General features: G+C 45.9%; 3 protein-coding genes across 5 annotated transcripts; all 3 read right to left on the bottom strand.

Moving 5' to 3' along the window:
* Positions 1 to 24: 24 nt before the first annotated feature.
* LOC118215920 (erythropoietin receptor-like) lies at positions 25 to 5749 on the bottom strand. Of its 2 annotated transcripts, XM_035396890.1 has the most exons (9): positions 5320 to 5749; positions 4753 to 4882; positions 3891 to 4057; positions 3139 to 3346; positions 2947 to 3085; positions 2404 to 2560; positions 1976 to 2063; positions 1338 to 1422; positions 25 to 1256 (listed from the first exon to the last, which is right to left on the bottom strand). In XM_035396890.1, the coding sequence occupies exons 1-9, from the start codon at positions 5417 to 5419 to the stop codon at positions 516 to 518; spliced, it is 1815 nt and encodes a 604-aa protein (XP_035252781.1). In that variant the 5' UTR covers positions 5420 to 5749; the 3' UTR covers positions 25 to 515. The 2 variants fall into 2 exon arrangements, with proteins under 2 accessions (XP_035252781.1, XP_035252782.1); XM_035396891.1 differs by lacking the exon at positions 2947 to 3085 and having other exon boundaries at positions 3195 to 3346; positions 5320 to 5599.
* A 980-nt stretch (positions 5750 to 6729) lies between these two features.
* On the bottom strand, positions 6730 to 18397 carry rab3db (RAB3D, member RAS oncogene family, b). 2 transcript variants are annotated; one of them, XM_035396894.1, is made up of 5 exons: positions 17247 to 18397; positions 13503 to 13739; positions 11147 to 11265; positions 10305 to 10429; positions 6730 to 9732 (listed from the first exon to the last, which is right to left on the bottom strand). In XM_035396894.1, the coding sequence occupies exons 2-5, from the start codon at positions 13737 to 13739 to the stop codon at positions 9548 to 9550; spliced, it is 666 nt and encodes a 221-aa protein (XP_035252785.1). In that variant the 5' UTR covers positions 17247 to 18397; the 3' UTR covers positions 6730 to 9547. The 2 variants fall into 2 exon arrangements, with proteins under 2 accessions (XP_035252785.1, XP_035252784.1); XM_035396893.1 differs by lacking the exon at positions 17247 to 18397 and adding an exon at positions 14497 to 14695.
* A 992-nt stretch (positions 18398 to 19389) lies between these two features.
* tmem205 (transmembrane protein 205) lies at positions 19390 to 23079 on the bottom strand. The gene is made up of 4 exons (XM_035396895.1): positions 22898 to 23079; positions 21968 to 22073; positions 21678 to 21841; positions 19390 to 20830 (listed from the first exon to the last, which is right to left on the bottom strand). Exons 2-4 carry the CDS (start codon positions 22065 to 22067, stop codon positions 20528 to 20530), a joined length of 567 nt encoding a protein of 188 aa, XP_035252786.1. The 5' UTR covers positions 22068 to 22073; positions 22898 to 23079; the 3' UTR covers positions 19390 to 20527.
* Positions 23080 to 23347: the final 268 nt, after the last annotated feature.

Raw genomic sequence — 23347 nt, 5'->3', positions numbered from 1 at the left:
CTGTTTTTTTTGTTTGTTTCATGAATGTAAAATGGTTGTTTAAATGGATGGCCTTTCCATCCGATTTTGTGTTCCGTCTACGTCTTGTGTTCAGAATTCAGTTCACCTCACATTAACAGAACCCGTTTCACAGCTGCTGACCTGTACAAAGGCCACCAGAATATCTGGTTTTCTGCTCCACTCAGTTGGACATACAGAGTTCTTGAGTTCTCAAATGTTCCACGGAATGTAGTTTTACCTACTAGATGCCTGACAACTTGTTAGTTTCCTGTCCACCACAAAGATTTCATAAAGTCCAGTTTTTTTGGCTGGTCTGCAACAGCGGGGCCAGCTCTACAAACGCGAATGTCTGTGACTGAGTGAGTGACTGAGTGATGAAGTTACACCATTGGTTGGCCGAGTTATGACGTCACGCCATTGGTCGGCCGGTCCCAGCCATATAATAGGTTTTAACCTGGTCTTGTTAAAGCCTTCCCTCGTTTGTGATCCCTCACGACAGTTTTGCAAATTAGCAGTCAACACCTAGAGGGTATGGGTTCTCCGTTGGAATGCTGCTTGTGTTGGGGAATGTTCTTGTACTCGTTGGCATAGAGGATTCCTGCCCCTCCCGATCCGGTCGCGCTGGAACTCACTGGGCTGTAGTCCATGGAGACGCCCGAATCGGCCACAGCCAGGTAGGGATACCCGGGGCCCTTGGGCAGCCAGGAGTTTTGGGGGTACTCCAGGCTGGACTGGGAGGACAGCCTGCCGGATCCCAAGCTCTGTCGAAGGGACCCAAGGTCTGAGCGGGACGTGGGGGTCCCAGGGGTCGTGGAGAGGGCGCACGACTCTTCGGGAACGTCGCCTGGCATCACTGGCATGGGAGGAACGTCGTCTCTGCCAGCCGGCTGGGAGGTCTGGTTCAGAGACACGTAGGCATCCTTGGACTCCAGGAGGGAGGGCCAGGGGCTGGGGACGGGCTGCGTTTGCAGAGTCCGGAGCTGATCAGCCGGCCCGCGCTCATGGGAGGACGATGACTTCCACCTCTCCGTGGAACTGGAGCCCAGTCTCACCACTCCTTTGACGTCTTCCTCATCCTCCTCCTCTTCCTCACTTACTCCACGCAGCAGGCCTGAGGCCCTGGGGGGCTGGGTGCGGCCAGGGGTGAGGGGCCCGTTACTGGCCTCGGACAGCACCTCCAACGGGTCTGAAATTGCTTCCTGGTAGAAGAGGCCAGGCCTCAGCTGCAACCATCCATTGCTTTGGCCCAGCCACTCCTGTGAATGAGATGGAAGGGATTTCCAAGAGTCCACGCTCAAAACAGAATGGAAGAATTGGAAGACGGCATTCCCACTTACCAGAAAGTCGCCTCCGTACACAGTGAAAAGACCTGGAAACTGGTCTTCAGGGCTGGGAATGAGAGGCCACATCTTCCACAGGAACCTGAATTCAAGGAGCAGATGTATTCAGTCAAAGCTGAGAGAGAACATTTTCTCACAAACATAAGGCCAGGGACCCTACCTGGAAAAGATCTGAAAGTGGCACATTATAAGAAGAGGGGTGGTTTTCTTTTCTGTCTGAACGGGACTAAAGAATATCCTTTGTGACTTAACCAAATGTTCAGCAAAACCAATTTAAGGACTGTCAGATCCTATTAATAAAGCACTTGTCTTTAGTATAATGACACACCCCATGGTCTGGTATCAAAATTCTACCATACTAGGTCCAACTACAATCAACAATTAATGTATCATCCAAGAAGGGAGGGTGTCATTTACCATTTACATCGCATTACATTACATTTATTTGGCAGACGCTTTTATCCAAAGTGACGTACAATAAGTGAAAACTAGAAATTTACACTCCTGCTGAAATGTTAGCTTGGAAAAATACTGACAACAGTTGAAATTCTCACGATGAAAACAAAAGCTAAAGTTTTCTGTAGAAAAGAAAACTTGGCAAGAACAACGGACAAAAGACTGTCCCAGTGAATTACCTGCGATGGGACAGGAAGACTGAGAGAGACAGCAGGGTCAGGATGAGAGAGATGACCAGGCACAGGCCAATGATGAGAGGGTCCAGGTCTGTTTGGGGAAGGAGAGGAGATCGCCTTTTAAAAAACAGAACCCATCACATGTAGCGTAACGCTGTGTCCAAATCAGTGTACTTGCCTACTATTGAGTGTACAAGTTGACACAGCCAATGTCTTGACTCACTTCAAAATGGAGGCCGCTAAAATAAGAGTTAGAGCAGGTCTGTGTTTTATGTGTAGCTGTTCTGTGTTGAGTTTGGTGCATCGGGTTGGCTGCAATTGACATCACGCCTATATACCCGACTATACAGCCTGAGAAATTCCCAGGGCTGCAGTATGAAGGGGTCTGGACTGCCTTTTCGTGTGAGGGAGGGACTGGAGAAACTGGTCACCGCTGGGAGGAGTTTCCATGGAGACCGAGGGTGTCCAAGCACTCCAGTAGCCGTTGTAGGCGAGGCCGTCGGGCTTGGCTCGAACCCTCACGTCGTACCTGGTGGCGGCCTGCAGGTTGTGCAGGATGAACTCTGTGTTGCCACGCACCACCTCCAGCTGCAGGTAAGGAGCACTCAGTGAGTTCATTTAAAATCTCAGATAAATAAATGAGGCTTAATATAACATCACTGTCCTGGATTCCTTGTGTGTTGTGTGATTCAGGGTCTGAAAGCAATTGTGCATGAAATATATTGAGGTTTGCTGTACCTGTGACTGCACCTGCGCTGTACCTGCTGTGACTGCACCTGCGCTGTACCTGTCCCATGTGACTGCACCCGCGCTGTACCTGTGACTGCAACTGCGCTGTACCTGCTGTGACTGCACCTGCGCTGTACCTGCTGTGACTGCACCTGCGCTGTACCTGTCCCATGTGACTGCAACTGCGCTGTACCTGCTGTGACTGCACCTGCGCTGTACCTGCTGTGACTGCACCTGCGCTGTACCTGTCCCATGTGACTGCACCTGCGCTGTACCTGTGACTGCAACTGCGCTGTACCTGCTGTGACTGCACCTGCGCTGTACCTGTCCCATGTGACTGCACCTGCGCTGTACCTGTCCCATGTGACTGCACCTGCGCTGTACCTGTCCCATGTGACTGCACCTGCGCTGTACCTGTGACTGCAACTGCGCTGTACCTGCTGTGACTGCACCTGCGCTGTACCTGTCCCATGTGACTGCACCTGCGCTGTACCTTCCCCATGCGACTCCCAGCCAGGGCGTAGCTGACTTCGTACATCATGCTGTCGGTCATGTGCTTCAGGGAGGGGGGCAGCCAGCGCACCCTCAGCTGTCCCTTCTTCCCCGTCCTGGTCACCGTCAGGTTGGCGGGGGGGTCCAGCAGAACTGAGTAAATTAATGGCGCAGATTATTATTTTTAAAAATTTTTTTACAGAGTGCACCTCTCAAGAGTTATAATGTGTTGGCTGGCATCTTTATTGGTTTTTGTTCCAACACACAATTCTTAGTCTTAGTTTTCTATAATACAAGCTGCACGCACCAGTGCTGGTTCACCCCTATGTTGGACATCAGTACAACATTTTTACCAAAGGACATGTGCACTTTAAAATGCCAGCAAAAATAAATAATTAATTTAATTAGTTACTATAGAATTGCCCTTCCTGTGTGGCTCTGCCATTTAGGAATGTTTTTGCCAGTAATAATAAGTGTTTGCATGACAGAGTATCTATCTAATGTATAAAATATGTTTCTACGTTTCTTATGGCTGACAGTCACTAGCATCGCTTCTTAACCTGTGCACATGCTTGCCGCTGCTCTTATGATACGCTAATGAATTCCTTACATACGCATTTATTAATATCATAATGCTTAAAATGCAACCAACCAACCAACCATAGATATCTGCAGGGAAGCTTTTCCTCTCACTTACACACGAGGTCAATGGAAAGGCTGCGGTTGTGGAGGGGCGTTCCGTTCCGGAACACTTGCAGATCCAAGGAAACAAAGTGCTTGACCCTGGACAGCCTGCAGAAATACCTCGTCCTACCGCCCCCTGCTGGCTGGGATGCCACAGCGCAAGCACTGCTGTTCTCATTCCTGGAGAAGAAATGAAAAAAAATTTCTTACAAAAGCAAATGCCCATTAACTGTGCTGCTAAAACATTTTTTAAAAATATTACAGATGCATAACAAATTCATTTTAGAGGTTGCACATGCTATCTTGTGTTTTTACACACTTATAAGGCCACTGCAATGTCTTCAAATTAACTGCTAATTTTAAGATGTGCTGGGTTTTTGTTTTCCCCAGATAAACCAAAGACCAACCAATGTGGAGCCCAAGAAACAGAAAGAAAGGAGTTATGTGTGTAAAATGCTTTAACAGATGAAGGTAGGAACTAAATTCAGCCCATCCTGCAGCTCTGCAGGACTAGGGTGGCAAACTCCTGAGTCTGCAGAAGTGTTTATACCCACCCCCACCTGCAATCTAAACATATTTTTAACCCTCCTGTTCTGTTCATTTTTTAGGTACAGCAAAAATGTTCCCGGGTCAATCCCCATACAGGGGGGGTTTGCAAATACATGAAATGAACCATTTTCATTTAAAATGTTGATTACACTAATTAAGGCCAGTAGAAGAAGTTTCATACTGAAAAAATAATTTTAAGTATTTTTCCTAGATTTTCAAACTTTAAAAAGGGTCAATTTGACCCGCAACATAACAGGAGGGTTAAAAGCCTCCCTGACTTATCCAGGCTATGGTCATCCATGCAGAGAGACAGCAGTGCCACTCACTGGTATTTGTACGTGAACGTGTACTGGTCAGGTGCCCTGTGGCCGTCTTCTTCCCAAAAACAGGTGAGGTCCACCATCCCTTCAGCAAAGCATTTTGGGTCCTCCTGCTCAACACTGGTCAACAGTGCCACTTGGGGAACAAAATTACACGATTAATCTACATACAAATAATAAACTACGGAACGGAATAAACTACACAAATCCCCATAGCGACATACAGTCATTTTGCATACAGCATTGAGGGTTTCTACTTTTGCCATTCCACTTGTTATATTCGTGTAAGAAAATAATCGTATAGTTGAATTCTCTAACTTACAATGACAACAGACAACTTCCACATACAGCCGTGGATTAGTTTGTTTCAAGCACGAAATAGATGAACAAGAGCACGTGCGTTAGAGAAACGGAAGTAAACTAAAATCTGCCAAGCGACTGCTTACGAAAATGAGGAAGTGCAAGGCAGGCTGATGTATTGCATGTCATGCAATACTAAATTACACGGTAATCATGTGAGGCATGTGGATTTATGTGAACTGAAAGAGGAAAACATAACAGAAATGGTTTTACCTTTGGTTTCAAAGTCCTGAACCGCCTTCACGAAGAAAGTCCTTTGAAGACAAAGAAATGCCAATAATCTCTTAAGCATTGTTGATTTGATTTTGGTCATATTTTAATCATAACGGAGAACAAAACCATATTGATCCCTCTGTTTTGCTGCCCAGCAAGAGTCTAACACAGCAGGACACACCGTGCCAGTTCAGTGACAATTCTGTGCCTCTTGAACAGGCGATAACGCTGCTGTTAGGCACGTGCATGGCGGAAGATAAACGGAACAGCGAACCCGCAAACGGTTCGTTTGGAGCCATGGTTTGGTGAGCGCGCATCACTGGCAAGATTGGGATGGCAGGTATGCCATCCCGCCAAGTTACGCCTTGGCGGGGGCATGCCCCATACCCAAATACCACAGACATTATGGGATTCTCGGGGTAGAAGGAAACTTGTCAGTTGATGGTAACTTTGCGATGTTAATTCGTTTCGAGTTAATTTGCGACGTAGAACCACAATAATATACATAATAGGTAGAATACCCTATGATTATTGGTTTACAAAATAAAAATGCAAAACATTTTATCTGAAATTTGAATGCAGTGGAAATTATACTGAGAATCTGAATCATGCGGGTAACATTAAGCTAACGGCCATTTATCAGGGAGTTGCACCCGCATGTTTTTGCGTAAAGCTGACGTTATCAGTGGTAGCGCAGGTTGTCGTTTCCCTACCACGAGATGGACTGTCTTCAGCCCTATCCCACTCAGCATTATCCTTAAACAAGGCAAAACCGATGATGGAGGTTACCCGAGGCCAGTGACTTAACAGTACGAGTGTTCATTTTGCGTTACGAAAAAAAAAAACGTTGTTTTTATGTACTTTAGGCTACATTTGAACGTGCACATTAAAATGTACAGCCTTATGAAAGTCTTGTGCATATATTATGAAATTTGCACTTTTAAAAAAAGTGTAATATGTATGCTTCAATATTACGTCGTTGGCCTACTCAAGAAGCATAGCGCAACAACTGAATATAGCCCGTTTAAATGTTTAAAATTCAACAGACATTATATACTGTATATCCATTGAGGTGTGACCTGCACTCTTCATGACAAATTATGTCAGAAACAGATAGTTCTGTTGTAAAGTTTCCTTCTGAAAGATGTTACATCTTAAGCGATTGGGAACGTGTAGGCACCTGGTTACTCTAACTAAACTATTAGTGTTATGGCTCAAAGATGACGCAAATGGTAATGAGTCACACTTGCATTGCGCTAATGTGTTTAAGCAAAAAAAAACAAAAAAAAAAACCCCCCCATTTTAGAACTTAGGCAAGTGTTTTCAGTAGAAACTTGACTGATCACAAGTTTGGGTGGAATTAAAACCAGAATTCCACTACTGTCAGACTCCGTCTCCTGAAACAAAAAGTGTCATGGATATGACATATGCGAGTGAGCGTTCTCACAAATGCCATCTTTATTTCTCCAAAATGAGTCTGTCATTATTTGGTGTCTTTCATGCTTCATGAAACAAATACACTAATGTCCTAAATTAAGAGGAAACATAAATTACATAAAAGATACAAAACCAGGCATTTCCCCATTATGTTTGTTATTCTTAAAATAAATAAAAATAACTAACACAAAACATACACAAACACAACACAGCAAACATCCAAACGAATAAAATCCAACAGTTCATTTCTGATAAATAAAATGAAAAATTACCTCCTCTCCAAATTGGAGAATTCAAGTACGAACAAGAGTTTACTTGGCGTGAGATATACTGTGTGTGTGTACGTGTATATATATATATATATATATATATATACATACACACACACACACACACACATATATATATATATGTAGGGAGAGATAGAGAGTGAGATAAAGAAAGACAAACACATTCCTTAAGCACCCTCCGCGCCGAAAGTCAAGGACTGACTGAGATGAAGAACTTAACTTAATATGTAGTTTGAGTGCAGGACCCTAACACAGGAAACAGTGCATTTGTGCATTACCCATGACCAGTATTTTAACAAACATCCAGCAGTTTATTTACAGTCACTGAGAAAATCGCCACATACCAGCCTAAAAAGGTCCACACAGCACACCAATCAGAACAGTGTAAGACAGCTTGCTTACTGTTTTGTATACCTGGTACTTGTGTGTGTGTGTGTGTGTGTGTGTATATATACGTATACACTGTATATGTTCCTATATGTATGTGTGTGTGAATGTCCAGTATTGCCTTCAATGCAGGCTTGGCCAAATTGCCTAGATCTTGGGGTAAGAGATTTGGCACAACATCACAACATCACCCACTCCCTGTCACCGTGGAGACGTACAGTGGTAACTATGACAGAAATGCACCTGTGTCCATTTTGAAAGAGAGGGGAGAGAAAGAGACGCACTCCCAGAGTTCCTTGGCACCTGCACACCTGCACGTTTACAGAGAAAAGGGCTTTGTCACCCCCAGGCTTCTTCCCCAAAGTCCCAGACACAGCCCTCTGAGGTCGCAGAGTTCAGCCAACACCCCCACCCCCCCACCGCCCCACCCCCCATTCGCATCACCCAGACTTTACGACAGCATATCAACATGTAATCTTTGTAACAGGGCCGACATGGCTCAGGAGGTAAGAGCGGTTGTCTGGCAGTTGGAGGGTTGCCGGTTCGATCCCCGCCCTGGGGCGTGTCGAAGTGTCCCTGAGCAAGACACCTAACCCCTAACTGCTCTGGTGAATGAGAGGCATCAATTGTAAAGGGCTTTGGATAAAGGGGGGTCCGCACACTGCTGATGGATATTAGTGAGTGTGTGACGGAAATATAAAAAATTCATCAATGCCCTGGAACATTCCTACAGTGATGTGTGACTGGGAGAAGTTTTGAGGTGCACTAGAACCTTGAACACCACAGACCTACACTGTAATGCACCAGAATCAATATATCTTACAGATTCTGTGCTCCGAAATATTTGAAACGCATTTTCAAAAGAACTGGACTTAATATCTGGTCAAAGCTAGAATCTAATCCGTTTTTAACCGTTTGAACGGAACGTCCACACGTCCTCCACATTTGCAAAGGCTCAGATTGGTTAAAATTTAAAATACCCCCGGGGGGGGGGGGGGGGGTAAGATCGAGTGATAGACCACAGAAACAACAGCGAACAGACAAAACAAGGAGGTTAAAAGACCGCAGTGGAGAAAGGGAGCAGAGATGGCTGAAAGAGTGGATTCTAGTTCAGTGACGCTGACCATAGAACACTCTCAGGGTTTGGAGGAGTACAGAGAGAAGGTGATCGGTACCAGTGACCATAGAACACTCTCAGGGTTTGGAGGAGTACAGAGAGAAGGTGATCGGTGCCAGTGACCATAGAACACTCTCTCTCAGGTTTTGGAGGAGTACAGAGAGAAGGTGATCGGTAACAGTGACCATAGAACACTCTCAGGGTTTGGAGGAGTACAGAGAGAAGGAGATCGGTAACAGTGACCATAGAACACTTTCTCTCAGGGTTTGGAGGAGTACAGAGAGAAGGTGATCGGTACCAGTGACCATAGAACACTCTCAGGGTTTGGAGGAGTACAGAGAGAAGGTGATCGGTACCAGTGACCATAGAACACTCACAGGGTTTGGAGGAGTACAGAGAGAAGGTTATCAGTAACAGTGACCATAGAACACTTTCTCTCAGGGTTTGGAGGAGTACAGAGAGAAGGTGATCGGTAACAGTGACCATAGAACACTCTCAGGGTTTGGAGGAGTACAGAGAGAAGGTGACCGGTAACAGTGACCATAGAACACTTTCTCTCAGGGTTTGGAGGAGTACAGAGAGAAGGTGATCGGTAACAGTGACCATAGAACACTCTCAGGGTTTGGAGGAGTACAGAGAGAAGGTGATCGGTAACAGTGACCATAGAACACTCTCTCTCAGGTTTTGGAGGAGTACAGAGAGAAGGTGATCGGTACCAGTGACCATAGAACACTCTCAGGGTTTGGAGGAGTACAGAGAGAAGGTGATGGTAGTTCCTCTGTGTTGCTTTGAGTAACAGGAAGTGACCTGGGGAAGGGGGGGGGGGGCGGGTGCAGGGGGTCAGCATGAGGGGTCCGGGCAGATTGACGGTTTGCGCAGTGAAAATATGGGGGTGATAAGATTAAGAGGCTGTTCTGGGGAACTGTGGGGTGCTGGGACATGGGTTCCACGGAGGGGGAGGGGCCGCCGGGCCAGGCAGTCCCAGGGTGCACTGCGGTCAGCAGGCGCAGCCGCCCCCGCCGGTGTCGGGGGGCGTGTCCTGCAGGGCGGCGGCCCTGCCGGACGTGCTCTGATCCCCGTCCGCGCTCTCGTTCATCTTCTCGTAGATGACGTCCACCAGGCGCTCGAACGCCTGCCTCACGTTGACGTTGTCCTTGGCGCTGGCCTCGAAGAAGTGAAACCCTGCAGCCGGAGGGAAAGAGGGGTTCAACACGGATCACTGCGTGCGGAGAGGAGAGCTCCTAAACAGAGCTATAAAGGCATGAGGTATGTAGGTATGGGGTTTGACTTGCAGATAAGGCCACAGTAGAAAGTTTCACATGCAGACACAAGGTCAGTCTTCACCTGTCATTCAAAAGCTCATAAATAATGGGTAATTGTAGAAAATATATGTGTATCAGTGTGCATGTGTTTATATGTGTAGCAGTGCATGTTTATGATAGTGGTCTATGCAGCAGTGTGTATATATTTATAGTGGTCTTTGTATCCGTGTGCATGTTTACAGTGGTCTGTGTATCAGTGTGCATGCGTTTATAGGGGTAGCAGTGTGCATGTGTTTATGTTTGTGTCAGTGTGTGTATGTTTAGAGTGGTCTATAGTGTGCATGTGTTTATGTTTGTGTCAGTGTGCATGTGTTTATGTTTGTGTCAGTGTGCATGTGTTTATGTTTGTGTCAGTGTGCATGTGTTTATGTTTGTGTCAGTGTGCATGTGTTTATGTTTGTGTCAGTGTGTGAGGAGGCCCCTACTGCACACCCAGCTCGTTGGCCAGTTGCCGGCTGCCCTCCGTTGGGACCACCCTCTCCTCCTCCAGGTCACTCTTGTTCCCCACCAGCACTACCTGTGCGTTGTCCCAGGAGTACGTCTTTATCTGAGTGGCCCTGGGAGAATGGAGGGACACAAAGGGGAAGAGTGAGAAAAAAGGAGGGAATGTGAGAGAGGGGTGGAAAACTGACTGGAGGAGGAGGAGGAGGATGAAGAGGAGGAGGAGGAGGAGGAAAGCAGTGCTTACCTGCACTGTCCAAAAATGACAGAGAACACCGCAGTGATGGGACAAGGCTGTGAACAGAACGGGGCATTCCAAACGGGGACAAAAGGAAGGAAAAAAAGAGGTGGATAAAAATTGATTAAAAGAAAGTCTTAAAAATGAAAGAGGCTAATGGTAATTGGATGTGAAAGCCAAAGATAGAGATGGAGGGGGGGGGAAAGGGGACAGGGAAAGATGAGTCAGAAAAAGAGCACTACAGCACTGAAGGAGATGGATATATAGGGTGTAAAACCATGAAAGAGGGCCAGAAAGACATCATTCAGTCAGGGTTTGGAAATACAGAGACAGACAGATGGACGAACAGACAGGCAGACAGACAGACATACAGGCAGACAGACAGGGGGCAGATGTACAGACAGACAGACGTACAGACAGGGGGCAGATGTTCAGACAGACAGACAGACAGACGTACAGACAGGGGGCAGATGTACAGACAGACAGACAGACATACGTACAGACAGGGGGCAGATGTACAGGCAGACAGACGTACAGACAGGGGCAGATGTCACTGTGACAGTCGTGCTCTAGGCTCCCAACCCCTCCCCCTCACCAGTCCTGCACGGCGCTGAAGGAGTCCTCGTTGGTGATGTCATACATGAGGAGGAAGCCCATTGCCCCCCTGTAGTAGGCCGTTGTGATCGTCCTGTACCTCTCCTGCCCCGCAGTGTCCTGCCACACACAAACCTGCCATTACATCACCACTACATCTATCTATCTATCTGTCTGTCTGTCTGTCTATCTATCTATCTATCTATCTATCTATCTATCTATCTATCTATCTATCTATCTATTTATCTATCTATCTATATATATGTCTACTTCTACAGCACTTCTCTGTTGACAGCAGCATAAAAATGAAATGAAAAAAAAACTGAAAATATCAAGCAGTAACAATATGTGAGTAAATTGTGCTGACATAGGAACTCTCCCAGACACCACTCGTGGTCGCCTGGCAACGGGGGTCTGAGTTTTTAATCTGCACTGAGAGGCATGACATCACTGGGGGGGGGGGGGGGGGGTTGCCCAGGTAACAGCAGGTCACTTGGGTTCCGTGTGATTGTGCTCCATTGTGACCGTGAGCAAAGCAGGCAGTGAAGAGGGATCGCAGCTGTTTCAGTCAACAACAGAGACAGCCAGAGAACACTCTCTCTCTTTCCCTCACACACATACACACGCATGCACACTCACACTCACATACACTGACATACACATACACACACACACACACACACACTCATATACACACACACCCACAAGAACGTGTACGCACACACACACTCAATCACACAGACATACACACACACGCGTGCATACACGTGCACATACACACACTCACATACACACACGCACACATACATGCACGCGTGCACAGATATCCAGTATATCACAGTGTGGAATCGTGAATAGCATTGCCATCCTTTATAGTGCTGTCAAGAGAAAAGGCTGGATGTATAACTCCCTCTTCCTGACTATGCACACACACAGGCTGCATTTAAAAGGGCATCTTCGGCTGTTCTTTTGGGAAAAATACTTACGATCATCATTAAACATCATCAACAATGTTACGCAAGTGAGCAATCTACTGTCAAAAAAAATGGAGGCTTCTGGAAGAAGGGAGAAGAATGTGAAGAGGAAGCAGAAAGGAAGAGAAAGGCCTGATTAACCCGGGCAATTAAGAGCAACGTGGAAAATAACAGGCAGACCTGCTCTACAAGCAGCAGAGTCAACCCTGCTCTACCACTTCCCTACACAGTGGAGCAATTAGGGTGTCAGCCATTTTGCTAATGGACCATTCCACCGAAGAGATTCGAATCCCACTTCAGTCTTTGTATTTTTAAATTCATTAGGATGTGCTGCTCACTTTGCACTCTCTTCTGTGTACGACTTCAGCTATTATTATATTTTAAATGCTCGTTTTGGGCTTAGCTTCTATGCTATATCTGACCAACGCACATTCAACTCATCTGCAACAATAAAAAAATGAATCTCTCCCGCATCAATCACAGAACTGCAGAACATTACGTCACACTACAGGCGTTTAGCAGACGCTCTTATCCAGAGCGACTTACACAACTTCTTACATTGCACTGCAATGCAGGTTAAGTACCGTGCTCAAAAGTACAACATACCGTGTCCTACCTGGGAATCGAACCTGTGACCTTTGGGTGACAAGACCAGTCCCTTACCCATGATGCTACACTGCCGCAGAACTTCCTGGTTCTCCCCCCTCCCTGGCTCCAGGGCTCACCACAACCTCACACTGGACCCAAGCATGAGGAGAATGAAGGAGCTCTCTGCGCTCCATCTTACATTCTCTCCATCCCCCCCTCCATCTGTCCCGTGTCCATGCTCTGCACCATGTGACACTGGGTTGGGGGGGGGACCACATGCTCACTCACTGGCACCCCATTCCAATCCAGCGTCCCTGTGCTCAGCCCAGGCCCAGCAGGTCTGCAGACCGCCCGTCTAGCCCCACTGTATCTCTTAGCGGCATTCTCCAACTGGTCAGTGAAGCGTCTTGGAAAAAAAATGCACTTCAGAAGTAATGGGGAACGCGTCAGTAGAGATGTGAATACGATCCCAACCCCCTTCTGAGCCATAAGCTCTTTGTTCTCACTATTTTTGTGACGTTGTGATGCTTTGGCGTTATTGCTACTATAACAGTGGCACCTCAGCAGTGCTGCAGTGCGTTTTCGTCAGAAAGACAACTTAAGGAGTGAGCGTCAGGTGTTTTTTTTTTTTTCAGACTTCCTTATTTCCAACATTACAGTGCACAGGTATAGACTGCTTCTGGACACAGGTGGGCCCACAAAGCAAACCTGCTCATGACACCACCATCCCAATTCACCCCTGCCCCCGCCCCCACATCCCCTCCTCCAATCACCCCCTCCCCATCTCCCACTCACCCAGATCTGCAGCTTGATCCTCTTGTTGTTTCTGAAGACAGTCTTGACCTTGAAGTCGATGCCGACGGTGCTGACGAAGGCGGGGGTGAAGGAGTCGTCGGCGTAGCGAAACAGGAAGCTGGTCTTGCCCACGCTGCTGTCCCCGATGATCAGCAGCTTGAACATGTAGTCGAAGTTCTGGTCCGCCGCGTCCTTCTGGGCCTGCTGCGGCTGGCGGGCGTCGCTCACTGACGCCATCTAGTGGACGGAGGACAGAAGGATGAAGCGTAGAGGAAGGCAGGACCCAGATCATGGTGAGGCGGCTGGTTCTCAAACCGCTGTTGTTAATGCACAGAAATGCCTGTCAGGTGATGTAGCAGAAGCTGAGACTCTCAAAGAGGGGTTCAAGTTCAGGGGGTGGGCGAGGAAGGCAGCATCTGTTTCAGGACTTCATGCCAACACTTTAAGCAGAATTTACTGATAAGTGCCCCAGTATGAAGTGTTTCACTGCGGTGTAATCTACAAGGTAACCAGCGCTGGTTCACGGGGGTAATCAGTTTATTAAGCAGGGGTAAGACCTGCATATTCAGGGACTTCAGGAAGGGATTTAGCTGCACAGATCTAGTCAGTTTTTAAATGAAGAGTCTAAAGGGCTGAGTTTTCTGCTCTTGCCGTCACACATTCTTATACACTCTATTCCATTTTAATTCATCCTGCACTGAGAGGCAAGGTAAACTGAGACTATAATTTATCTGTGACTGGGCCCAGGGTTCAATCTGTAAATGAATATATAGTAAAACAACAGCCAAAAAAGCAGCAAATAACCGGTTTACTATTTTAAAACACTGCCTCATTAGTAAATTATGTTTGAACTATCTCTGTATTTGTCAGACAATCTGCAGTTAGACTTGTTTAGCACAGAGCTTAGTATAAAACCAAGGGCCTTGTCAGAGGAGTGAACGTATTCTTCAAAAGCAGAACCCCATTTAACGCTGGTTCTAATGCTAGCACTTACTGTTGGTTTTGAAACAGTACTCAGCCACACATTGCACAAGTTTTGAAACCACATCTTCAAAGAGGCTCTCTTCTCACACTACAGAGGGGCCATGGCTAATGCAGACACAGAGTAACCAGATGTGTCCCTGGAAGTTTTAGAAAGGATGATCCAATCCAAAAGAACATCTCTCTCACACACACACACACACACACATTAACATACACTAACACAGCACACCCATGCATGCACGCACGTACGCAAGCACGCACTCACGCACACATTACACAGACAGCACACACGCATGCACACACCGCCATTAAAGCACAGACAGTGCACACAGACAGCACAGCACACACGCATGCACGCACACGCACACATCACACAGCACACACACACACACACACACGCGCGTGCACCATGTGTCTTTCACAGACGGCCCAAGGCTGGATCACACGCTGTTTCTCTCTCCTGCTCAGGACTGTAAGCCTGCAGAAAAGCCGGGTCACATGCCCGACCGACTGCAGCCTCTCTGCCTGTGGGTCTGCAGATCTGGACAACTTAAAGGCTGAGTGGAAGAATGCTTTGATGATCAAAACACATTTCCCACATAAATGGTCACGGGAAATGTAAAATATAAAATAGTATTATATTTAATGTATAATGGTTTAATGCGACTGGTGCTTCCTTACATATTTTTTTGATTCACAATTTTAATTTTTTTGACATACATAATTATCCAAAACGTATTCGTTCCAGAGTGGCCTACAAAGATAATATTGTATGACACACACAATTTCATTGAATTACAGAAATTAAATATGTACCTCACCAGCAGCAACACAATGACTCATTGTAGGTAGACAAAGAAGTTATAATTACACAGGGTAAAGAATGCAGCAAACAATACAGTACAATAAAAACACAACGGCTGTCGTTTGCCCTCAGGCACCTTGGTCCCAACACATTAAAGTTAAAACAGTATTTCTGTGCCAGCCAATTTCTTTCAGTCTGCACTCATTTCATAGAAGATGTGCCTGACACGCAACTTCCACAAATTTAAATTAAAAAATTAACTTAAAGTCAATTTAAAAACGAACCAGGCAACCGCAGAAGGTTAGTTGTCATTGATCACTGCAAGGGGATGGCTAATAACAAAGGACGATGGTCTGATTTTTAAATAAACACGACTGCACAACTTATTTCAACACTCAACCGTTTTGCAAGCCTGTTCTGGGTTTAACCTCGCCACCATCCCAGGATGTCGGGTGGAGCAAACATTTTATTCATTCACAAGCAGTTACTGTTGTCGACGTGTGGGTGCAGTGAGGTGGTTATTATTGTAATGTATCGCACTCATAAAGAAGAAGAAAAAAACACTTTTTTTAAATCTGATGTTTAGACTAGCCTACTCATTGTGGTATGATTTGGAATTCACCAGTATCACACCATTTTGCAGGACAGGTGAGTCTAGAAGTTTTTAGACTGGAAAAAAAGAAGGCGGATTAGCCGAGAAAACTGATTTAAGCACGACCTTCAAACGTCAATTTGTGTTTCCTAGTATGTGGACTCCATAACTTCTGAAATACACTTATATTTATTACAGAATTAACTCCATTGTAAAGAATTTGTGGCATGAAAATGTGATGAACGCATTATGGTATCCGGAGTCTGACAAGTGTGCCATATTCTGCTGTGAGAATCTAGTCCGTCACATGAATGGTATTACCGGATCATACATGCCACATTCAAATACTTGTAGCCTACACTTTGTAGAAATTGGCTTGAACGCGATAGGTCGTAGTCTATTGGTACTTAAAAATCTTTACCCGTTGCAGGTCCTATTTTCACCTCCCCTGCCCCCTGAACATAGCATACTGGCAACCCCTGTGGCGGAAAAGATAAGGCTATGTTTATTGACATGACATTCTTCGGCTAGGACAAAAGTAATTGTTCTCGTTGTTAGTGTTAATCAGTTTAACCATCAGGGTCCAAGTTGAACTATGCGGTTGTTCCCTGTACTTGGACCGGTACTTCTCTCTAGGGGTTTCGTCATACTTGTTCCTGGTTATGGTTATACACTTTGTTGTACGTCGCTCTGGATAAGAGCGTCTGTCAAATGCCTGTAATGTAATGTAATGTAATGTAATTGCTCCCTCGGTGTTTTGTGTTCATATCGCAAAAAATATTCCACTGGATCCAGTTGATACGTGTGTCATGTCGCCATTGTATTTTCATTATGTGCAAGCGAAGTGCAACAAGAAGAACAAGAATGGCAAGTCCAGAGATGCAAAAGCAAAACGCTGCACGATTTACTAACAGACCGAATAACTTCGCTGTCTCATTTCACTGTAACAGTGCGGAAGTGATATGAGTCGCTCATCGGTTCTAAGATATTTAAAATACCTGGAAATTGAAATAAAGGCAGCCAGGTGTTGTTCGAGTGAGAAATTAGAAATTACATGCGGACGCAACTGGGATACTTTCCCATCATACAAAAGTCGCAGACACTTGACAGGAACACATTAGTTGTGTACACACATACAATTATATTAAGCTATACCTTGTTCGATTGTTCATTTAACTTTAACTATTACAACCTGTGATGATATCCACCGGACTAGCATGTTACACGCACCAGCGGTCGCAAACTAGCAAGCTCATCCGGACATAAATAAGGTTTTGTAGCAAGCGATAGCCATGATAAAGAAATTACCTACAGCCGAATAAAACTAAAGGCAAACGAACCCTTGAGGACGAAAACTACGTACCTCGTGTTGAGTCGTGGTCTCCTTTTCTGACAGTATTAAGTTCAGTGAGGCTTGCAAAAGCGTCTCTCTGCTTCCTCAACACCCTGCCTCTCTCAGTCTCTCTCTCCCTACTGTGTTTCGCGTTCTCCCTTTCCGCTGAGAAGGTGGAACAGTGGATTCCCGGATTTCCTACAACTTCACCGGCCTACGGGACCCAATCAGTGCCGGGCCCCAAGACATACATCCCTGGAGCAGAAGCCTTGTGCAAACCAGGCGTACAGAAGGGGCTATCGGGAGGCTACATCATAATTGCAACAATTACATTATTGTTGTTGTTGTTGTTGTTGTTGTAAAAATAATTTGCTTCGTCCAGTAATTCAGAATTCAATCTGCCGTGGGCCAAAGCAATACAGCTAATTATATAGCACTGGACCAGATTCCGTGAACACTTTGCCTTGGATCTGATTTAACCTCTGTTATTAAATAAATAAATAAATAAATAAATAAATCAGGCCGCATATGGCCTTGGTGGAGTGGAAAAGGTGGGTTGTTGATGAACAAGTTGTTTATTTCCGGGTCCCAGGAAATCCTTTTTTTTCTGCACAAACAGGAAAACGCATCCAATAAGTGTGTGAAAAGCGGCCTATGCGGGTGCGGTCCACGCGTGCGTGGTCTAGTGAACAGTAGCTTATATTAAAGCACAGTTCATCATCCAACCATCATTCAACGTGCAAAATTACCTTGTTGGACTTCGTATCAAATAGAGACAAACAGTCCATGCCCCCTGACAGAAACACCACTACATAATGGTTCATATACTGGAACCCCCATCACTAGGTTATTTAACATATAGGTAAAACTAGTAAAACTGTCTAGTTTTCTCCACACAATAAACCCTGCTTTGACGTCTATAAATTGGGTGCTATGGCAGTCAGCATGCAGTATACAGAGGCTATTTAAGGCTACTGGCTAAAGAAAAATGTCCAAGGTAAGAGGCAGTGGAGTTTGACTCTTTACCCATCACACTTACATCAGCTCCTGAAGTCATATTTTACGGTCTAGACAACGATTTAAAAATATGATTGTAGATTTCCTTTGGGCGTCACAATCTCGCCCAAGCCCCGTGTGGACTCTCTCCACTGCACTCACTTCCTTTCTGTCTACCCCCTCATTCGAGCCCCCCCCCCCCCCCCCCCCCCCCCCAAACTCTCAGATTACATTTCTGGCTCACGTACTTTCCAAATGTCCATTAGCACAGATATCAAAGTGTTCATCAAGAATGAAGCTGACAGACAGACAGAGAGAGAGAGAGAGAGAGTCAGCTCCCCCACCCACCCCACTTCCTCCCCTCCAGGGCTTTTATGAATTAAAACTGAGCGGGGGGAAAAAGCAAAAACCCTTCAGCTCCCAGGGGCCTGCTCTACCTAGCTTCGGGTGTGACAAAGCAGCCAAGAGCACCTCACAGATTGGCAGACTAAACCGGTTACCTCTTTTGCAAAAATACAAACGCGGCTTTGTGGCTCGCTGCTGAGAAGCAACGCCGTTGTCTGAGACGTTTGCCACGTCACGCTCAGAGCTGACAACATGCTCTTGCTCAACAGCAACAACAACAAAAAAAAAAAAAGAACCCATTTGCACCCAGTACAATTATCTTAAAGGTAGATGTTTGATTGAGGGGTTGTGCCGTGATAAGCCTGCAGTTCCTGAACCCCAGAGTAGGTGGAACCACCGGGTTCTGTCAATCATTCATGTGTTGAACCAATCACAAGACCTTATACTCCACAGGAAAAAAAAACCCAATATCTCACTACAGCCCACTGTCTCATGGACAGCTGGTATGGGTGTGGTCAGGACGGAGGGGTGCACTGCTGCAGCTAGGGCTAATCATACGAGCCAACCAGGAGCCCCCGTTTGTGCTGTAACAGACATCGACAAATAACTGACAAAAACGATGAATTATGAATATGAACGTTCACCACAATCAACACGCTAAATAACCTGTTGAGACTTAAAGTTCTGTGATGACAGTGTCCTCTAGTGGAGGAAAATAAGACTAAATCCAAGTTTAGCTGGAAACCAGTCAAATAACATAAAGCTTTAAAACACCTTTTTTTAAAAATCACAAAAATAAATATAAGGTAAAGAATGACAAGAAGCAACCTGCTTCAACAGAAGAACAATATTTGTATTTATTGTACAAAAATATTGAATTATAATAACTGTGTGGTAAAGGGAATGTAAGAAATTGATATTTTCTAAATTGTTAATAAGATTAACTTTCTCATTGTCATCATAATCATCATCCAAACTCTCGGCAATAGTGATTAATATTAATACCTGAAAATGAGCTAACCCACATGCAGCAATTGTGTAATTTAAAAAAAATCCAATTACATCGCTAAACATTAAGTCCTTAGACAATTCACAGACAGAGAGGAGGGAAAGTCACTCAGGAGAAGTTGGGTTAGAGGTGCCAGGCATTTATAAATTAGAAGCATTCCCTTTTAGTCTGCTGGGCATGGTCAACAAATGGCTTTCTCCCTGGGGTTCGACATTTAAAAACATTTAACTGGTGCTCCCTCCCGAAAAAATGGTAAATTAATCTTCGAGCTCCAATCGGACCAAGGGTATGTGGTCCTGGGGACCCACTGTGTATGCTGGTTTTTATTTCATCCATAGCAATAAGCTCACTACTGCAATGAGCAGCTAATTGTTCTTAGACACTAACTGTCCTTAATGACTTAAAACTTAAAAAAAAATTTTTTTTACATCTATCAAAGGATGAATTACACTCTTCCAGCCACATTAAGCCAGAAATAGCTATGTATGCCCTTATATATCCCATAATACACACACACCAGGAATTTCAATCAGTCAGACCAACTTATCTTTTCATTTACTGAGCTGCATGCGCTATACAAATTGAAAGAGGTTCCATTTTAAATGATTCAGTCACAAACTGACAGTTGGAATCAGTTGGCTCCCATTCGTTCAGAGGATGGAAACCTGAACCCATTTTAGTAAAATGAGTGAGTTTACTGAAAGCAAATGGCAACAATGGCCAAAGCACCACAGTGTTAAAATAAGCTTGACCACACAATTATGGCACAACTTAACCACATTTTCAACAACCTTAACTGATTAAGAGACTGGCTTTGACAAAAAAAAAACAGCGTACACAGTGGTGCTGAGAAACACTGCATTCAGGGATAAGCCAAAAACAGAAAGCATTTCATTTGTAGCGCAGGGTAGCAGGGAATGAGAGAAAGAGCGAAAGAAAGAGTGTTTTTTCTTTCGTTTTTTTAAATGGTGCTCAGGTTCATCCCAGCGTACACCATGTTGGCGGTGGTGCAGATGAACCCCAGCAGGTTGCAGAGGTTCGACAGGCCGTGGTAGCGGCCGAAGGTGGCCGCGTTGGCCTTGTACTTGGGGTCCTGCTCCCGCAGCTTGACGTAGGCCTCCCGTCCGGAGCGCATCCCCACGGTGCCGCCCAGCCCGTGCTCCCGCTCCACCTCGTGCAGAGCCGACATGGCGTCCGTCACGGCCGGCCCGAACCACTGCGCGTTCAGCGCGGCCAGCACCACCGCGGCGAAGTACAGGGACATCTGCGGGACGAGGGGGAGAGGACAGGCCTGAGTCTGCACCGACTAGAACTACACGCACCGTCACCCTACCGACTGCAGCCACAAGCACCGTCACCCTACCGACTGCAGCCACACGCACCGTCACCCTACCGACTACAGCCGCACGCACCGTCACCCTACCGACTGCAGCCACACGCACCGTCACCCTACCGACTACAGCCACACGCACCGTCACCCTACCGACTGCAGCCACACGCACCGTCACCCTACCGACTGCAGCCACACGCACCGTCACCCTACCGACTGCAGCCACACGCACCGTCACCCTACCGACTACAGCCACAAGCACCGTCACCCTACCGACTGCAGCCACACGCACCGTCACCCTACCGACTACAGCCACACGCACCGTCACCCTACCGACTGCAGCCACACGCACCGTCACCCTACCGACTGCAGCCACACGCACCGACACCAGTGACCCTTCCGCATTAACGTGCCACTTTATTCCCGAGTTTAAAGGAATTTGGTTTGCAACTCAAGAAGCTGCGAGTTCCAGTCCCAGGTGGGGCAGTGAAGTTAAGCCCTTTCTGAAAAAGGAACTACGCAGGATTCAGCTACAACGGACCTTCTCCTGCTTCTGCAGGCCTGAAAACTTAATGCATCTCCCGACAGTCACTGGCTAAATATAAATGCTAAACTCGCACTAAATTTTGCACTTATTTTTGTGGCCTTTCTTTGCCAGGATAAACAGACTCGTGGGAGCTGGGTGTTTATTCTGCCTGTGCACCGTAATGCTTCTGAATTCTTTGCCAAAAGAACAAAGGTCACTTTGGCTCGGAGTTGTGAAACGTGTCCTGAAACAGACCTGCACAGCCTCGTGCCAGTCCAGGAGCTCCCGGGGGTGGTACACCGCAAACACGGCCAGGCTGACCAGGTTACTGCCCAGGAGGCAGTAGAAGTACACCGGGAACAGCTTACTCTGCACCTCGCCGAAGGTGTGCCTCGTCACCTGAGACACCAGGACAAAACCTGGTTTGCGGGCAGGGAGGGAAAGAGAGAGAGAAAAGAAGAGAGAACTGAGTACTCTTCATTTGCACTGAACTTGCAACACTGAATGGGAAAGCAGTTTCCACCTGCAAACACTTCCAAGCTCACCTGCTATAAAGGAGACCCACACCTGTGTACCCCAGCCAAAGGACATCACCAGCAGGTGCAGCACCTTCACCAGATCCGTAGGTTCGCCTTCAGTAGCCATGGCGACTTCCAAAGGGATACAAATTAAAGTGTATTATTGCGTTATATGACTGCTATTGAAAACAATGTGAAGTTGAAACTGGAAATGCGTTACTTGGCAAGCCGACCCTCAAAACTATCACAAGACACAATACGTCTTGTCTCTGGTCTCTCAAAGAGACACGCTGCGCAGCGAGGAACAAAAATTGTACATAAAGTTAACCTCCGTTTCAAGTCTAACGCGAAACAATAACTATGATACGTAGTTTTGGATGCTACTGCTAGCTTCAGAAAACGTCAGTCTACAGTTCATTAAGTACGACAACACATGACAGTGGCTTCCTGCGATAAGAAACAACCCCAATCGCAATAGTCTAGATGCAAATAGCTAGACTGGTAGCCAGGCAAACTACCAACAGGTCACGACCAGAGACTGTAAAAAAATAGGTCACGACAGGTTATAGCTAGCTAGGTAACTTGTGTGGCTAACAACATACCATAAAACAGAGTCTTTAGATTAGGCTACTTCAATTATATTTCAACTGAATATTTTTTTCAATGTCTTGATAACTGTAGACATTCTAATTACCTTGTTAGCGGACTGTAAATCTAACAATGTATTATGTTTAATTGCAGTTATTTTAGCAAGCACAGTTAACGAACTAGTCTAGACTAGTCTATGCCTTAGCTAGTTTAGTAAGCGAGCTAACTAATCTAGCAAGCAAAACCGCGAAAGCTCACGAATAGCGGCAGTAGTCTACCCTTGCCACCATCACCATCGCGATAGTACTCCGCAGGCAAATTGTGCTGAATTGAATTACACAACACTGGGATCGCAAAATCGTCACTTACGTAGTAATAGTCACTGGGTCACTGACCAGCAAGGGATGTACAACTGTAACTAAACTAATTCGACGTTTATGCTACCATGCGCAGCTAGTCTATATGTCAGTTCTTGCAAGCCCCAGTTGGAAACTACGTTACTCTCTCTCGTCTTCTCTAAAAACTGCACCGCCCCCTTAGTCAAAGCCACAAATCTCTTTTCAATTCCTTGAATAAATTATTTTTATATTCGGACTGAAACCAATCATAATCAATAAAGAAAATATTTCATACACCCTCCCCTTGCGTCGTACGGCGTCTCGTCATGCCCAAACTTATTTCCACAGTACCTTCCCCAGTAGCGGATATTTCTGTGATGCCTCAACAAACAGTATATCACAGAATATTGAACCTGAATGCTAAAATTCAGTTTTCACATAAAACAGACACGTCACCTTTGTTACCTAAACGTGGGAAGTG

This window comes from Anguilla anguilla, chromosome 17 (assembly GCF_013347855.1).
Source record: "Anguilla anguilla isolate fAngAng1 chromosome 17, fAngAng1.pri, whole genome shotgun sequence".
Taxonomy (NCBI): Eukaryota; Metazoa; Chordata; class Actinopteri; order Anguilliformes; family Anguillidae; genus Anguilla; species Anguilla anguilla.
Note: the sequence above shows the minus strand (reverse complement) of the source record. Positions and strands in the feature narration are given on the sequence as shown.

Bases quoted from the DNA above. Each gene is read 5' to 3' on its own strand.
- LOC118215920 (XM_035396890.1), bottom strand. From the start codon at position 5,419: ATGACCAAAATCAAATCAACAATGCTTAAGAGATTATTGGCATTTCTT. The intron at 4,883-5,319 runs GTAAAACCATTT...TTGTTCCCCAAG, and splicing joins TCAGGACTTTGAAACCAAAG to TGGCACTGTTGACCAGTGTT. The intron at 3,347-3,890 runs GTAAGTGAGAGG...TAATTTACTCAG, and splicing joins CCTTTCCATTGACCTCGTGT to TTCTGCTGGACCCCCCCGCC.
- rab3db (XM_035396893.1), bottom strand. From the start codon at position 14,550: ATGTGGTTTCAAAACTTGTGCAATGTGTGGCTGAGTACTGTTTCAAAA. The intron at 10,430-11,146 runs GTGAGGGGGAGG...CCATTCTCCCAG, and splicing joins TTCAGCGCCGTGCAGGACTG to GGCCACTCAGATAAAGACGT. The intron at 9,733-10,304 runs GTGTGCAGTAGG...CTCCGGCTGCAG, and splicing joins GCAACTGGCCAACGAGCTGG to GGTTTCACTTCTTCGAGGCC.
- tmem205 (XM_035396895.1), bottom strand. From the start codon at position 22,067: ATGGCTACTGAAGGCGAACCTACGGATCTGGTGAAGGTGCTGCACCTG. The intron at 21,842-21,967 runs GTGAGCTTGGAA...CCCGCAAACCAG, and splicing joins GTGGGTCTCCTTTATAGCAG to GTTTTGTCCTGGTGTCTCAG. The intron at 20,831-21,677 runs GTCTGTTTCAGG...CTCGTCCCGCAG, and splicing joins ACTGGCACGAGGCTGTGCAG to ATGTCCCTGTACTTCGCCGC.